The sequence below is a fragment of the Macrosteles quadrilineatus genome, unplaced genomic scaffold (assembly GCF_028750875.1).
Source record: "Macrosteles quadrilineatus isolate MER2022 unplaced genomic scaffold, UCM_ALF_1.0 Scaffold_6__1_contigs__length_79288215, whole genome shotgun sequence".
Taxonomy (NCBI): domain Eukaryota; kingdom Metazoa; phylum Arthropoda; class Insecta; order Hemiptera; family Cicadellidae; genus Macrosteles; species Macrosteles quadrilineatus.
The window spans coordinates 56,029,259-56,046,408 of record NW_026542599.1 but is presented as its reverse complement, the minus strand read 5'-3'; the positions used below and the strand labels follow the sequence as shown (position 1 = coordinate 56,046,408).

Sequence of the window (17,150 nt, the reverse complement as noted above, 5' to 3'; positions counted from 1 at the left end):
AAGATGGTAGTCGTCACATGTCAGTATATGTATGTTTGACAAAACCATGCTATACGCTGAATTTTTATTTCAGGATTAGTGTTGCCTCCAGTATTATTTTGAAGCTTCTGATTGGCTGAGGGAACATGGCAACGGCCTCGGTGACATCCGTTTCAATCGCGGATTACTCCTCTCATAATGCGCATGCGCGAGTAAACCGTTCCGTGAAACTGTGACACATATAAGATATCAGATTTATCTGCTACAACGGGTACAATGAATTGAATATAGCACACACAGGACAGGTTGTTACTTTTACCAACTAGTCTGCGCTTTGTGTTTACTTTAGTCTACTTTCTGGCTCTTGCTCATCTGTTGGTTTATTATTTTAGGATCTCATGGATCTCATGTGCAAATCACTTCACAATTAATTACTGGGGCTTCACAGACGGTGTTTATGATAATATACCGTCGTATACACGATACTCATATAACTAATAATGTCGTTTTTATGCATAAAACAATGATAATACGTTGTTATTGCACTTATTAGAAGGTAATAAAAAAGGGTAGAAAAAGTAGGCACGAGTTGCCCAATGAATTAATTTTACCTTTTCTTATATATGCACCCTTTTGACTTCCCTCCTCTAAAATCTCAATATCGGTAATTATAATATTGACTTACTATCCTAAATTGCTGCCTTTTGGTTTGAAAGAATCTTTACTGCATTTTAGATCACCACACCATGTTCTGAGTCGGCTATATCACAATTAAAAATTATGGATCTAGGTCTCAATAAAAACTTGAAAGTAAAATACTTTAAAGCTAAACATAATTTGTAAATTAAACTTGAATTTTAATAGATTAATAGGCGTATACTAAACTAGCCTAGACCTATCTCAAAATATCTAAACTATAATGTTATGTAAGTTAAGTTATGCCAGTTAAATATTTACAAATTATTGATACTTATTTTATATTTCGTGCTGAAACTAAGCACTTGATCGCTTCCCACTGTATGCTCGGGTCAGGCCGTCATAAAGTAAATTAAACTCTTGTTTTTCAAATGTAGTGATTATGGTATAAAGCTTTTGGAATAATAAAAGGAATGTGAGAAGTTAGGTTCCTTTTGTAAATTTGTAACACAGAGATGAAGTTGGTCTGACCTAATGGACGGTTTCAGTCTAGCTGTTAATGTTAATTTCAGAAAATACATATACGTATATATGTTTACCATTTGACTGCGACTGCATCTAAGTTAACTTCTTATGTATCCAAATGGCCGCAAGTGGAATTGGATTGGATTATTCAATTATCTTACCTGTGTCATCATCTTAATGTACTAAATATGGGTTGGTCAGGTTAAAAGTAGAAATAAAAATGTATTGACATTTTACAACCAAGGATAAGAATAATTTAAATTCCACATTACGGTATCCTAGTTTATAGGAAACTTAACTATTAAACATGGAGTTCCTCAAGGCTCCATTCTGGGGCCTTTATTATTTTTGTGTTATGTCCAAGGAATGCCTTCAATTTTAAAAAATATTTTAGGAACAGAAAGTCAGTTAGTACTTTATGCTGATGATGCAAACTTGATAACCACTGTTAAATCTTACCTTGACCTTGAAAAAGCATGTCAAGATCAATTAAAAATTATTGAAAAATTTTTTATACAAAATAATTTATTTCTTAACGGCAATAAAACTAATCAAATGACTTTTTCTACAAAACAAAATAAAAATGCTCGAGAAATAGATATTTTAATGGGGGAACTAAAATAGAATCAATTAAAATTACCAGATTTTTAGGAGTTGAAGTTGACAATAATCTTAGTTGGGACCAACATACACTAAAATTGGCTAACAAAATTGCAACGGGTATATATGTTCTTAGAAAAATGTCTTTGTTATGTAGTCTTGACACTTTAAAAACTATTTATTTCGCACATATCCACTCTCACATATATCTTATGGTGTAGTTGTTTATGGTGGTACGAGTAAAAGGCAACTTAGATACAATCTTGATATTTCAGAAGGAAGCTTTGAGAATTATATTAAATCTAGAAGACGAAGTATCAGTGAAAAATAAATTTTCTGAGCTTAATATTTTGACAGTTTATGACCAATATATCCTTGAATGTATAATGTGTGTTAGAAATAAATATAATGAATTAGATCTGCGCAGTAGTATACATTCTCATAATACTAGACATAAGAACAATTTAAACTTAACCCAACATAGGCTTAGTTTTTTTAATAAAAAAGCGACTCATTTTGGCTCTAAATGTTTAAATCATTTAGTACCTGAAAATTTAAAAAGCAAAATTAATAACAACAAATTTAAGCATCTGGTTAAAAATTATTTGTTAAAAAAAAGCTGTTATTCAAAGGAAGAATTTTTCGATTCTAGTTAATTATTTGAGATGTTCAGAGGTATATATGTAAATGTATATACTTCATGTAATTTAACTTAGCATATACCAATTTTTAAGTATTGTTATTTTTTCAGTAAGTTAAATCTAGTAAGTTGATTAATGGATTATTTCAATTAATTTTTAAATAGCTTTGAGAGACATTTGATTTAGTTTATAATTATTTTACTTTACTGTGACACTATTTATGTATGTATATACAAGATAAATAAAGAAATTTGACTATGACTAGGATCTAAGGTAAACCCTATTAGTTGAGTGAGTTTGTTAGTGAGTTGGCGTTGGCGTTGGCTTTGTTTGAGAACAAAGTGAGGTTAACCGGTTGCAGTATCCGTTCCTTCCATCGTAATCGAACGCGTGTCACCACTTGTCACAGCTCCCATAGACCCATGGAGCAGTTTCTTTGCGCATGCGCATTGGAGAGGAGTAATCCGCGATTGAAACGGATGTCCTCGGTGGTGTAGTGGATAGAGTGCTGGGCTGATGAACCGAAGGTCCCGGGTTCGAATCCCATCCGTAGCACAATTTTTTTGTATTGGATTTTTTAAATTATCAACAAGTTTGGTTGGTTTGGTTAGGTTATGACGGTTTAATTTTATAATTAAAACATTATGAAATTGAATTTGACCCATTTATAGTTTTATTTTATGAACAGAAATATTTTTTCGGTTAACCTTCATTTGATTTTAGCGAATTTCCCATATAGGGAATAAGCTATTACCGTAGTACTCATGGTAAGACCTGGACGCGGGACCAATTTTTTTTTCGTTTTGAGGTCCCTAGAGGCCAAAAACACCATCCGTTCAAATTCATATATATATATATATATTTATATATTTATATATTTATATATTTATATATTTATATATATATATATATATATATATATATATATATATATATATGTCCGTCAGCACGATAACTCAAGCAAAAATGATCCGATTTTGATGAAATTTGGTACAAACGTGTAAACCTACGTTTATTCGAACGAGTTCGCGATCCAGCATGATCGGACCATGGGAACGGGTGTTTACGGGGGGTTTTATGGGGTAAAAATAGGTTTTTCCCATTTTTGACCCAAAAAACTTAAAATTTTGCAATTTATTTCCAAACCATTTTGTAGAGCTTAAAAAAACAAATAATTTAGTATATTGAAGCGTTATTATGCGCCTAACGGTTACAGAGAAAATTCCAAAAAATTGTAAATTTAAAATTCCCATGTTATTTTTATGGAGAATAAGTAAACTGTTGTAGTTTGCTTGTTTATGAACATATTTTGATCAAATTTGGAAAATGTTTTTATTTCTTACTAACTATTAACATTTTACAAAAAAAAAAAATTACCCTCCCTGATGCAGCAAACCTAAGTACTTGTTAAACTAATTCTATTTAAATCGGGAATAAATGTTATATTTTTAAGTAGACATTTCAGTGTAAATCCAATCAGTCAAATGGAAATTCGCTTAGTCTGCAGGTTTGCTGCGGCGGGGGTATTTTTCATTATTAGCAAGTCTGGTTAGTTTGGTTAGGTTATGATAGTTTAATTTTATAATAAAAAAATTATAAAATAGGATTTGAGGCATTTATAATTTTATTTTATGAACAGAACTATTTTTTCGATTAATAAACCTTCATTAGATTTTTTCATTGTCAGCACGTTTGGTTGGTTTGGTTAGAAGCCTCTAAATTACACGTTGGCAACATTAATCCTGAAAAACAAATTGTGCATACAGAAAAGTATAGTCTTCTTGGTCTTCTACTGTCTAGTTTTTCCATGGCGTTTTTCCTTCCACCATGTAGTTTTTCTATAGTCAAGTCATATGTTTTTTACGGACAGATGTTTCATAAAATCATATGTTCTGTCAAATATCACGCAATCTGAACCGAACCCAATCGTGTTTGTTTATAAACAAAAGGCTGTTTTCATCCCTTTCTTTATTATTGTCTTCTCTAGATTTGAGTTGTGACTGGTGAATAAGTAATCATTATAGTCTAACAACAGTTTTGTTTTGAGCATTATCAAGGACATAGTCACTTGTAACCCGCCAAAATCATAATTAACCAATGAAAAATTGACATGTTTTTTAGTTTGGCGCGCAAAGTGTTGAGAAACTTGTTAGTCTTACCGGTGCCACAATTAAAATCATCTAAAAACATATCATCCTTTACCAACAAGAATTTGAACTCATTGTTGGAAATGGATATAAAACCAGTTTCAAAGTCTCCAAGACCATTTACAATATTTGTCGAGGGCAACATTGGAAGTGGCAAAACAACATTCCTAAACCATTTTTCCAAGTATGATGCTATGATATTGTCTGAGCCTGTTGAATTCTGGAGAAACGTCAGGGGACATAACATGCTGGTTTGTATTATAGCAGTTAGGCTACTTTCATCCTTATTTATAGTTAAAAAAATAAGTGTCCAATCCATGAAATTTAAGAATGGAATTTTTTACATCCCTTAGGGCTAATCTGAACCAAAACTAAACTTAGGCCTAGCCTAGCCTGTCTAGGCTACACGGTTTCTAATGTAAGTTATGGGCATGGGGTGTAGCTTTGTTACTGACTAAAAGCTATATCATTGGCCAGGATTATTTATTTATTAAAGCTAGACCTAATCATAGAATATCAGGCGTCCTTTGATGAACATTTTCAGCCTTTGATGTCTCCGTAATGACTGATTTCTGTTTACAGTTTACTAAGGCTTACAATGAGAAAGTTTTTCATCTAGCAACATAACATAGTCTTTTGCCTTTTTCTGTTGTCCACATTTGTTCGTTAGGGGTACACTTCTGCAGAGAACCTTTGATATTTTATCGGATGAAGTTAGGCCTAAATTAAACGTTGTGATATCATTATATTGGCCAACATATTGGAAACATCCAATAAGCCTAGGAAATTTTAAATTATAGGCTAATGTTTCTAGGTTCAGTTAAAATCATATGATAATTGAATAAGTTAGGATACAACAGTTTCAATCTAGCCTATATTGGGTATGGTAGCTCAGATGAGAAACTGCACAGATAATACTCTTTTACAGTGTGCTAAGGGTTTAGAATATGGCGAGGTTAATTTAGTTCATGATAATCACAAACATGGTAGGTAGGCCTACCATTTGAAAAAAATTTAGGTACCTTTTCTAAACTCATGATAAAAGGAAACACGAAAACAAATTGTAGTCTCCATTGACATGGATGGGAAACTAAGTTAAGCTGAACTAAAATACAAATAACCTAGCCACCACAGCACAGTGATAAGTTAAGTTAGAGTTCAAAAAACCCTATGGCTTAAAATATAAATAACTTAGGCCTATTTGCAATAGATTAAAAGTCGATATTTTTATCACTTGAATTTTACTGCACTGCATATGTGCAATACAACTTATTATGCAATTCATATTTCATATGATATGCCTGATAACATCGTAGGCTCTCTGCAGAACTTTACTGTGTTTTGTGAAATTTTTTGGGCTTCACTCGCCATTATTTTTGTCTGGTGATACACACATCCCATGCAATCATCCAGGGACCAGTTGTGTCCTACACCTTGGCTAGGTGTTTGACTCAGATGTGGGATGAAAATAAGTTTACCGGGTGGACACCAATCAGCTTATAATGTTTGACAATGAGGGATAACAACAATGTTTGACAGTGTTTAAAACAAAAACATAACCTCCATGAGTTTAGTCCTCGCCACCCTAAGTTGAGGCAGCCAAAGGCCGCACTAGATATACGCCGTGTGGCCTTGGGCTGCCTCAACTTAGGGTGGCGAGGACTATAGTTATTGTTAGTCCTCTAGTTGGTAGGAATATATAATGATTTGTACGGATTTTTTTATCGTTAAGTCAGCTTAGAGTTGTATTGCGTAAAATATCTTACGTCACTCGTCCGAAATGTGTTTACCAGACTCGTATGGTAATCCTGCGCTCGACTTTGTCTTGCCGGGAACGACCACACTCGCCCGGTAAACACCTATTTTCAGGGCTAGTAACGTAATATACTATTTAAAACTATGAAAGGTTTTTCCTTAGCATAACGTTTTTCCCACAAAACACCGGACTTGAATTATCCAGGACGATAGATGTGATGCATGTATGTGCGTGTGTTTTAATTGTGTATGACAAGTTCTTCATATTGCCAGGCATAAAAAAGGCGAAGCCCACAACATTTCACAAATGATTAACTTAGGCTATCTCAGTTGGAAACTGACATATTTACAGTAAGTTTTTACACATAATATAAATTAATATTTCATCCAGGAGTTGATGTATAAAGACCAAGCTAGGTGGAGTTTAGCTTTTCAGAGTATTGTACAAAAGACAATGCTTGATCTACACCTGCAAAACACCAGTAAACCTATCAAGATGATGGAAAGATCCTTATACAGTGCAAGGTATGTGGCCTATGCTATCCTACGTTGTATGACCCTGTATGCTTAGCTATGTATGCTTTGATGTGCATATTTTGTAAGGTACTGATCTTTGAGTTAAGGACAGAGCAAATCTTAAATGAGCTAGCGTACCTGTAAGTTACTGTAGTTGATATTGTCTTATCTTACAAAATAAACTATAACTTAGCCTATCTTCTAAAGAACCATACCATTGTGATTGTTTGAATAAAATTTTGTCTTTGGCCTCACATAGAATAAGAATTGAGAAGGTGTGATGAGAACGATTCATTATCATTGATTGATGAAGATAGTTGCCGTGGACGTTATGGTCAGCTGTCAAAGTGTCCATTTAGACTGGAGATTGTATTCAGTATCATTCTGCGATCAGTAGATCCCAATCTAAGATCTATCTACATCTAATCTACCAAGTATAGCCTACTAGCTGTAACCCGCGGGCTTTGCCCCGTTTAACTTCTTAATTATCAAGATTATCTCGTTCGCATGGCTCAATCACGTCCTGGTTGAAGTTTGTTCGTTACGCTCACTCACCTTTAGGTTGGAGCTCGTTCACTACGCTCACTCACCTTTAGGTTGGAGCTCGTTCGCTACGCTCACTCACCTTTAAGTTGGAGCTCGTTCGCTGCGCTCACTTGCCTTCAGGTTAGCTCGTTCGCTGGGCTCACTTGCCTTCAGGTTAGCTCGTTCGTTACACTAACTCGCCTCCAGGTTGAAGTTCGTTCGCTACGCTCACTCACCTTTTGGTTGCAAATTAGCTGTTGTCATAAATGTAAAAGAAATAATGGTGCTGCACCCTGTTGGTAATCCTTGTAACTTGCGACGCTACCTACAATGCACTGGAAAAAATATTAAAAGTAAGGGCAGTCGCAACCGTTTGCCGGGGGATAGCTCAGCCTACAATGGCTGGGTAAAGTTCCAGGGTCTGCGATAAGGTCAGGGAAACCACTAGGCCAATAGCCGGGTCTAACCGGTATAGGACTGGCTCATACACGGGCACTGTGAACAAGTAAAAAACAAGTCACCAAAACAAACGTGCAATAATCACTACCAGGCCTACGCCGATTCTCCACTCTCCTAGGGGGTCGTTGCTGACTACGCAACTCGGGCTTTGTCCTAACTATCCAATAGTTAAGCCCAGAGTGCCTAAAACACGGTGAGTTACACGACAACTTGCCAATAAAAACCACAACGCGAGTTACCACCAGGCGGGGTGTAATGAGAGTAAGAATGAATGAAAAAGAACTTTTATTACCTTTAGAAAGGTTTTTAATAACTTGAACAATACTACATTGAATTATAATGGACTTGTTTACAAACACAACAAAACAATAATAAAGAATTGAAAACACATGTTTTTTTCACTACATTCTTCCTCCCTAATGTTAATGAACGTAGTCATTTAAATAATTAGGAGGTCTTCTGCTTCTGAAACTTCTTCTCGGATATGTATTATGGTTCTCTCCTCTAGAAGCTTCTTGTCTAGGTTGTAAATTCTCGGCAGTAGTATTCATTTCATCTTCTTGGTTCTGTGTTGATGATGGACTAGGAAAGTATTCAGGTTCGGGTTGAGAAGTGGGTAATAGAATATTTTCATCACTCTCAAAATCGGTTTGCTCTATGTCGGTTTGGTACTCACCAACCGGAGCAAGATGACGTGTAGACACGGTAGTTTCTCTTCCGTCAGGCAACTTAACATGAGCATACTCGGCATTCCCGTGAAGAAGTTGGACCTCTTCAACAAGTGGCTCATACTTGGACGTACGATTGAATCTCTTCAAGTAGACAGGGCCGGAATTGAGAAGCCATGAAGGAGCTGAAACACCATTGTTCCCAGATCTACGTGGATGTAAGAACATACGCTCGTGAGGAGTTTGATTTGTGGCTGTGCAAAGTAATGAAGTCACTGAGCTGAGGGCATCCTCTAAAACTGTCTCCCATTGGTTTATTTCTAAGTTAAGTGATTTCAACGCCAGTTCAATTGTTTTCCATAGAATGCCGTTATACCTTTCTACTTGCCCATTACCTGCTGGATTGTACGCAGTGGTTCTACTAGTTGAGATTCCAAGTGAGTTCAAGTAGCTTTTTAAGTCTTGGCTCAAAAATGATGTTCCTCTGTCCGAATGTATGTAACTAGGAACCCCAAAAGTAGAAAACAATGTTTTTAGTTTCGACTTAACTGTTGACGATGACATGTCTGAACAAGGGAAAGCGAAAGGGAACCGTGAAAACTCGTCTACTATTACTAATAAGTAACGGTTTCGACTTGATGAAGGTAGCGGGCCTTTGAAATCGATATTCAGCCGTTCAAATGCAGAAGTGGCTTTAATCAAAATCCCTTTGTGTTTGAAGAATCTAGGCTTCACAGCAGCACACACATTGCAGGAGTTTGTTATTCGTCTGATTTCATCAATCGAGTAGGGCAAGTTTTTACTTCGAACCCAGTGGTACAAACGTGTCACACCTGGATGACATAGATTCGCATGTAAATCAATCAACAGTTTTTCTTGATTTTGGATTGAAGAACATACTCTAGTCAGGGCATCTGCAGCCATATTATCTTTACCGGGTCTATATACAATATCATAATGAAAGCACGACAATTCCAGTTTCCACCTCATTATCTTTTCATTTTTCACTTTGCCATGACGGTTGTTATCAAACATAAAAGAAACCGACCTCTGGTCAGTAATCAGCTTGAAATGTTTACCAACCAAATAGTGACGCCATTTCCGCAGTGCTTCCACAATAGTTTGTGCTTCTTTTTCAACACTTGAATGTCTTTGTTCTGCTGGAGAAAGTATCCTTGAGAAGAATGCGACTGGACGGTTCGATTGAGTCAAAGTAGCAGCAATGGTACTCTCAGATGCATTAGTTTCTACGATGAACTGTGCTTCAGGGTCAATGCAGCTTACTACAGATCCGATGATTTCACTTTTTATAGTTTCGAAAGACTGGAGCCCTGCTTTGGACAAAGGGAATGTAGTACGCGCAAGTGGAATCACTTTGGTAGCATAATCTGGTATAAGTGATGCATAATGTGAAAACATACCAAGGGTCCTCCTCAGTGATGCGGTGTCTCTGGGTGGAGGTAAATTTTTCAAAGGATCTAGTCGACTGGGGTCAGGCTTGATAGTTTTGTTTGATATATGATAGCCCAACAAGTTGATCGATCGCAGTGAAAATGAAGACTTCTCATTATTAATAGTTAGGTTGTATTTGGATGCAGCTTCGATAAACTTTTTTAAGTTTATATCGTGTTGTTCTTGTGTTTTTCCACAGATTGTGACATCATCAAGATAGGCGTAAGTGTCTTGTAACTGTTCTGTTTGGATGACTTGGTCAATTACACGTTGGAATGCTGCCACCCCATTAGTGACCCCAAACGGGATACGCTTAAACTGGTAGAGTTGACCACAGGCCTCAAAAGCTGTGTAGTGCTTTTCTTCATTTCTTATCTTTACTTGGTGGTACGCACTTTTCAAGTCGATAGTACTGAAAAACTCATAATTTGCAACTTTGTTAACGATATCATCGATTCTAGGTAGTGGGTAAGCGTCCAGTAATGTAAAACGATTTATAGTCCTGGAGTAGTCAATGACCATTCTTTTTCTATGATTTTCAGTAGTAACTACTAATGCTTGAGCCCTCCATGGAGACATACTAGGTTCTATTACATCGTCTTTAAGCAATTTACTTACTTCGTTTTCAATAAACTTTAAATCATCGGTGCTATGGCGATGATACTTGATTGCGATTGGCTTACATTCCGGTTTTAAATTAGAAAACAAAGATACCGGTTCTACAGTTGAGGCTGCCACGCTACATACGGTTAGTTGTGACTTGTTGCCACCAAAGACTACTTTAATACTTGCATGGTTTTTCAAAATATCATGTCCAACAATTATATCTGCACAAAGATCTGGTAACAATGAAAGATTAACTTGCTTGTAAAAGTGATCAAGAATGACAAGATTTACTTTGCATTGACCCGTTATGTCGGATGTGATTGATGTAGTAGCCATTGAGACAGTACCCTTACCTGGTTTTATAGGAATACCTAAATTAAGAGCAGTAGATTTGTTTATAAAACTTAGAGAGCTTCCCGTATCTATCAAAGCAGAGACAGATTTACCATTAACTAGGGCTTGTACTGTACTCTTTGTTAACCCACCGGGCGAAGCTGCTAGGTCAATAGAGTTCATTACTTCTTTAGATTTATCCAATTGCTTGGTTTGTAGTTTACCTGCCCTGCAGACCTTAGCAAAATGCCCCTGTTTACCACAGTTATGACAAATTGTAGGATTTTTAGCTGGACATTTGACCCTAGGATGTCTTAGATTACCGCAAAAGAAACATTTTTCAGTCACAGCAGCTAGAGAACACTTTTCTAAACTGCTTGAAGTTGCATCAACATTCTGATTGCTCGCTTGAGTTTCTTGGGACGAAGTTGCATTTACTATAGATTGGAAAGATTGAAAAGATAATGATTGTTCATGTGCAAGTTCTAGGGATCTGGCTTGACTATATGCCTGATCTAGTGTCAACGAAACATTTTCTAGTAAGCGCTGGCGAATTGCAGAAGATTTTATTCCAGCAATAAATGTGTCACGGATATAATCATCCCTATTCTTTTCAGCTGTCACAGCTTTAAACTGACAGTCTTTACTTAGTAATTTTAAAGCCTGTAGATATTGGTCAATAGTCTCCTCAGGTTGCTGCTGACGTGCAGATAGTTTATGTCTGGAATATACTTCATTTACAGGTTTTACATAGATACTTCTTAGCACAGATATAGCATCGTTATACGTACCGCTTTCACTTATGTACTCGTTGATTTCCGCAGTAATAAAGTTTATAAGTATTTTGAGTTTATCGGAGTCGGATGGTTGTGGTGTGATGCTGGTAACAAAATTCTGAAATGTTTTGTGCCAATGTGTCCATTCCTTACTTGCAGATGATGAGTTTGGATCTATACTAAACTTGTCTGGCTTTAGAATCGTATCCATTTCACAATATCAAGTTATTAAAATTGTAATGAGAGTAAGAATGAATGAAAAAGAACTTTTATTACCTTTAGAAAGGTTTTTAATAACTTGAACAATACTACATTGAATTATAATGGACTTGTTTACAAACACAACAAAACAATAATAAAGAATTGAAAACACATGTTTTTTTCACTACACGGGAATTTTGTACTGTAGGAGTGATGTCTGAGTAGTAAATATGGACCCTGAAGTGTTGCACGTGTTAGCGACCAAAAACCGAGTCGAGTAATAAAGGTTTTGGGCGGTTCACCCAATAAATAGATTTTGATCGTGAGAGGAGTGTTTTACACACTTTTTAAAGAATTGAAAGCAAAGCAGACAATGCTTTATTTATTTGTTCATACAAAACATAAAATTTACAGCTTGAATTGGGTTAATTCACTTGAAAATGTCATTGCAGACGAATCATGACATAGCCTAATTTATTTTGAAGATAAAGAACAAAGAACTTATTTTATTTTTTATATATAAATTATTAATACAAATCAATATACAGGGTGTATATAAAGTCCCACACGTGCTTAATATTTTCTAAACGACAACAAATAAATCAATAAGATTTGGTACATCAACACCACACCTAAAAATCTACTTTTTCAAGGAACTATGAATTTTCTGTCATATCATGGGGACGTCCCGCAAGGAGTCAGAAGGAAATCTTAAATAGGAGCATAGGTCAATATGCACATCAAATGAAAGGTCCTTTTTAGTAGAATACAATGCCGCAAACCGCACTTCAAAAGGTTGATCCTGCGCAAAATGGCGGCCGTTCAAAGATTTCTTGAATCCGCCATTTTGAATCTTTGAACGACTGCCATTTTTTACTCAGGCGTTCTTTTGAGCTTGAATTTACGGCATTGTAATCTACTAGTGAAGACCTTTAATTTGATTTGCATATCGACCTATGCTTACGTTAACAATTTTTTTCCGATTCCTAGGGCTGTGCCCCCTGAGGAGTAAGCGTATAATAGCAATGCAAATTAAATTAATCTTTGAACAACTGTCATTATTGGCTCGGTTGTCCGTTTGAGTTCAAATTTGCGGCATTATATTCTGCTAGTAAAGACCTTTAATTTGATGTACATGCCAACCTATGCTTCTATTTAAGATTTCCTTCTGACTCCTTGAGGGACGTCCCCATGATATGACAGAAAATTGATAGTTCCTTGAAAAAGTAGATTTTTAGGTGTGGTGTTGATGTACCAAATCTTATTGATTTATCTGTTGTCGTTTAGAAAATATTAAGCCCGTGCGGGACTTTATATACTCCCTGTATGTGAAATACAGTATATGGAGAATATACCACTGAAAAATACTGCTATCGCGTCGCAACTGTTGCGGTGCATAAACGTACTCATTTGACAATTAATGTACTCAATTGGTAAACGTAGTCATTGAGCCACGCACGACAAATTTTTCGCAGCTACAATTTTCAAACCTGTCACGGGTATTTAGAGATCGCCCAAACGTGACACTTTGTTGCTATTGCGGTGCATAAATGCTCCCATTTAACTCATAAAATAGGCTTAAAAGACAGGCTTTATCATTTATTTACACACAATGCTGTTGGCTAAATCATCCTAAAAATCATTATCAATTGAGATGGAGCCGCTTAAGTGAATTTTTTAACCAAAATGTGAGTAAAGAATGGAGTGAGATGGTTTGTGTATTTTTTTAGGCTACTGACTATGACCATTTATTAAAAGCCCTAAGATAAATTACAGCTACACAGCTATAAATTCAAAGCAGCCAGTCCATCAACAATTAAATATATGCTGCCTTAGTAAATGATGAAAACTTAGATTCCAAAAAACAAGACTAAGGCCTATTGGTTTGTCTAGGTAATAGTCATGAATATTTTACCTCAAAACTCTGTAGCTCTGCTAATTCATTTACAGGTATTGTTTTATTGAAAATCTACATAGAAATAAAGTATTGGCTTCCCCAGACTATGCAGTGCTCGACGAATGGTTCCAGTGGATTGTAAAAAATATGGACACCAGTGGAGATCTTATCGGTGAGAATATATGCAATTTTAATTGAAGGAGCTAATAAGCAGAAATTACCATGTTATAACCATTCAGTTCTTATTGGTTTGTTTTGAAAATGATGTAGATATATTATGACTTTAAAATAGCCTACTTCACTATTTTGGCTATTAAAAGTAATTGCCTAATATTTTATGCTTAGGCCTATTTGATTATGTTAGGACTTAATTGGCTTAACTTAATAAATTAAGGCCTTTCAAAAGAAACGTGCATTGGCTTGAGAGATGGGTAAATAAATTAAACAGCAAACAAAAACAAAAACAAACAAATAACAAATTCACCAGGATATTTTTGTACATTGGAAGCAATCCTGACTGTTAAGCAACAATTTCTTGAGATTGCTAATTTGTTTAATTTGGTTGGTAGTCTATTTAAGGACAGATCCAGAGGTTGTACATCGTCGGATAAAGGCTCGAGCTCGCTCAGAAGAGGCTCAAGTTCCGCTGGAATATCTTCAACAGTTGCACCAGATGCATGAGAATTGGCTGGTGAAGAAAACTGCATTTTCATGCCCTGCCCCAGTAAGTGTTATTGATCAGGATTACAACATTGTTAGCTTGGAGACGAGTTAGTGCTTTATTAAAAGTTGTTAAAGATTACTTACGACTTTGTTCTTCCTAAAGAAATTAGTCCTCATTATTTGTCATATAATAAGTTAATGGAAAAATAGATTTATTTATAGAATTTTGTTGGATAAGGAATCTTTAAAAACCATTGAAGCAATCTGATTATTACCATGAATCCAGTGCTGAAATGGGACAAGAACAGAAATTATTGTTATATTCTTTTTCATTTAATCAGAACACTGTACAATGTTGTCTGAAGCGTGCTAATAGGATTTTCTAAGGGTTGGTATGCGATTTATGGCCCTGATCAGGGGTGACCACGGGGGTAACCTGATGTTTTCTAGACGACTAAATTGACAATTTCTTCCTAGTGCCAGCTTATAAATTTTATCTGTACCAGGCAGGAGCTATGATCACGTCTTCTTATTCTCCATTATCCCTCTTACATCCCCTTCTATCTATGATGCTTGTGAGCATTATAGGCAAACCAAAACGGCCATCACAACAACAAACAAAACAACCGAACAACCAAAACAGTAAACGACAGTGACAGACAACAGTATTTGTTCACAATAAGATAACGTTAACATTCTGTTGTGTTGTGTTACTTTGTATGAAGAAAAACTTTATTATGTGATGGAGCAAATTAAACATTGATCTGAAATGACTACGAGAGCATTAAAAGCTAATTCAACATTGTTTAATGAGGATAATTTAGCAGATCTTTTTGTAAACTATTAGGTATGAAGGCCTATTATGATTTTTTCTATATTTACTTACTCCCATGGCCATTTATACCCTAGAAGGGTTTTGGATCCACCAACAAATACCAACATTTCTATATTTAGAAGGTCAATTTACTGATCAAACTTTGTTTCTCTAGGTGGTAATTGTAGACGCCAACAAGGATTTGTCAAGTATGGAAGAAGAGTATGAGAAATGTGAGACGGTGATGATGAATAAGGGTTCAGTGTTCTCTATCAAGAATCGTTCTCCGGCTGTGGAGTCTTACCGTTCAGGAATCACTCAGTCCCCGACCAAAGTTGTATTGTGATAAATAAAGTCATCATGATAATAATCTATGGGCCAGAAAGCTTTAGGAAATTGTTTCTGTAAGTACAGTGCAATGTGAGGATTTAGATAATAATAATTTTCATTGTTTGTTTGTGTGTTTGTTATTTAACTGATCTATATTTTGGTGTTAATTTTACCAAGCCGCTCTTAGGCATTTCTGGAAATTGAAATTGATACCTGTTGATTGTAAGCTAGTTAAATAAACATATATGACATTTTTCAGTTAGTATTTTTATTCATTATATTATTATTATATTATACTGTATTACACAAAACATATTAGGCTACTTTACTGTGGAATCAACAAAAATTGCAACTTAAATAGCAGCTTTCACACTCGTTAACCTTCCTTATATCTTTGTTGCACCCGGTATATAATTAATTATTGGCTGTTTATCTGTATTGCAGTATTTACTCGACCAGACCAATAGAGTCAGTGGTCGGCGCCACTAGCCGATTACTAGTTATATATTGGCTGTTGCGGGCTCTAAATCTCAAACTCAAATTATCCTCCGTCTATCCATGACCTACTCTCATAATTGGCTACTTACGCCTTGTGGTCTTTTGTTTGGTTTTAAATTCACCTTTGGTTTTATGCTCTTAGGCGGACCTCTTTATTTTAGCTGTAGAAAAACGTTATACCTCGATGCTAGATGGAACATTTCAAAATTCTTAATAAAATTTGTATGCGTTGAAAAGGTAAAAAAAATGCTGATCATCTAATGTCACCTTTCCTTGAAATATTGCCTTAAAATCCCTGCGGATTTTTGGCGTCTCTTATTTTTAATAGATGACATAAGACTGGTCATAATTTAAGAACTTTTTTCTCAACTCCTATAGCTTTGTAGGTTTTAGTTATAAAATGGCAAATAAATACTGTAAATAATAAATGTTTCATGTTTACTAAGTTTTGGAACCTTTGTTATGTTTTGATGCCAAAGAGAAAAGGACGACCAAGCTCAGTGTTATTTTCCACTGTTCAGACAGTGTTTATTTTATAGTAACAGTATTATATATTAGCTATTATTCTTTTACGGCTCTAAAGTAGTACTCTTGTGTTTGTCAAATTTGGGTTTGTGGGACCAACAAATCTAGTTGAAAAATTTTTGTTATATTCTTTTTCAAAGTGTTTGTTTACTGATTTTTGCATTTACGTTTCAAACTGTGTACTTTTTAAAAGTAGGTTTGAAGTAAAATTAGTTTTATTCATATGTAGTGTGATATTTTAATAATAAAAAGGTTTTTTTAAAGCTTTTGTATCATATTCAACCCTTAAACCCCTTGAGCTGAATCTATAATCTTCGAATGATACTTAAACTAACGTCAATCCACGTCTGTTTGTGCCTTTAATACTTATTGTTTAGATGAAAAGCGATTAAGTCTCCTTCCTTACTACTGGCTGGGTATAGACTAAAAACTAAAAAAAAAAAAACCTATGTAGGTAAATTTATGTTAAAACTTATACCAACCAGTATTGCATTTGCAACCAAACTGATCTTACAAAATTTAGTAAATTATTGAAAGAGTAGAGTAGCCTACATAGGTTATTAAACAAAACAAAGCCATTAATTTATCATTATTTTGTTGTCTT

The 17,150-nt window shown here is 35.2% G+C and overlaps 1 protein-coding gene across 1 annotated transcript; it reads left to right on the top strand.

Annotated features, from left to right (window-relative positions):
• The first annotated feature begins 4,325 nt into the window (after positions 1–4,325).
• LOC128997144 (deoxynucleoside kinase-like) lies at positions 4,326–15,781 on the top strand. Its single transcript, XM_054422729.1, has 5 exons — positions 4,326–4,779; positions 6,675–6,808; positions 13,770–13,888; positions 14,286–14,440; positions 15,369–15,781. The coding sequence occupies exons 1-5, from the start codon at positions 4,492–4,494 to the stop codon at positions 15,537–15,539; spliced, it is 867 nt and encodes a 288-aa protein (XP_054278704.1). The 5' UTR covers positions 4,326–4,491; the 3' UTR covers positions 15,540–15,781.
• The last annotated feature ends 1,369 nt before the right edge of the window (positions 15,782–17,150 follow it).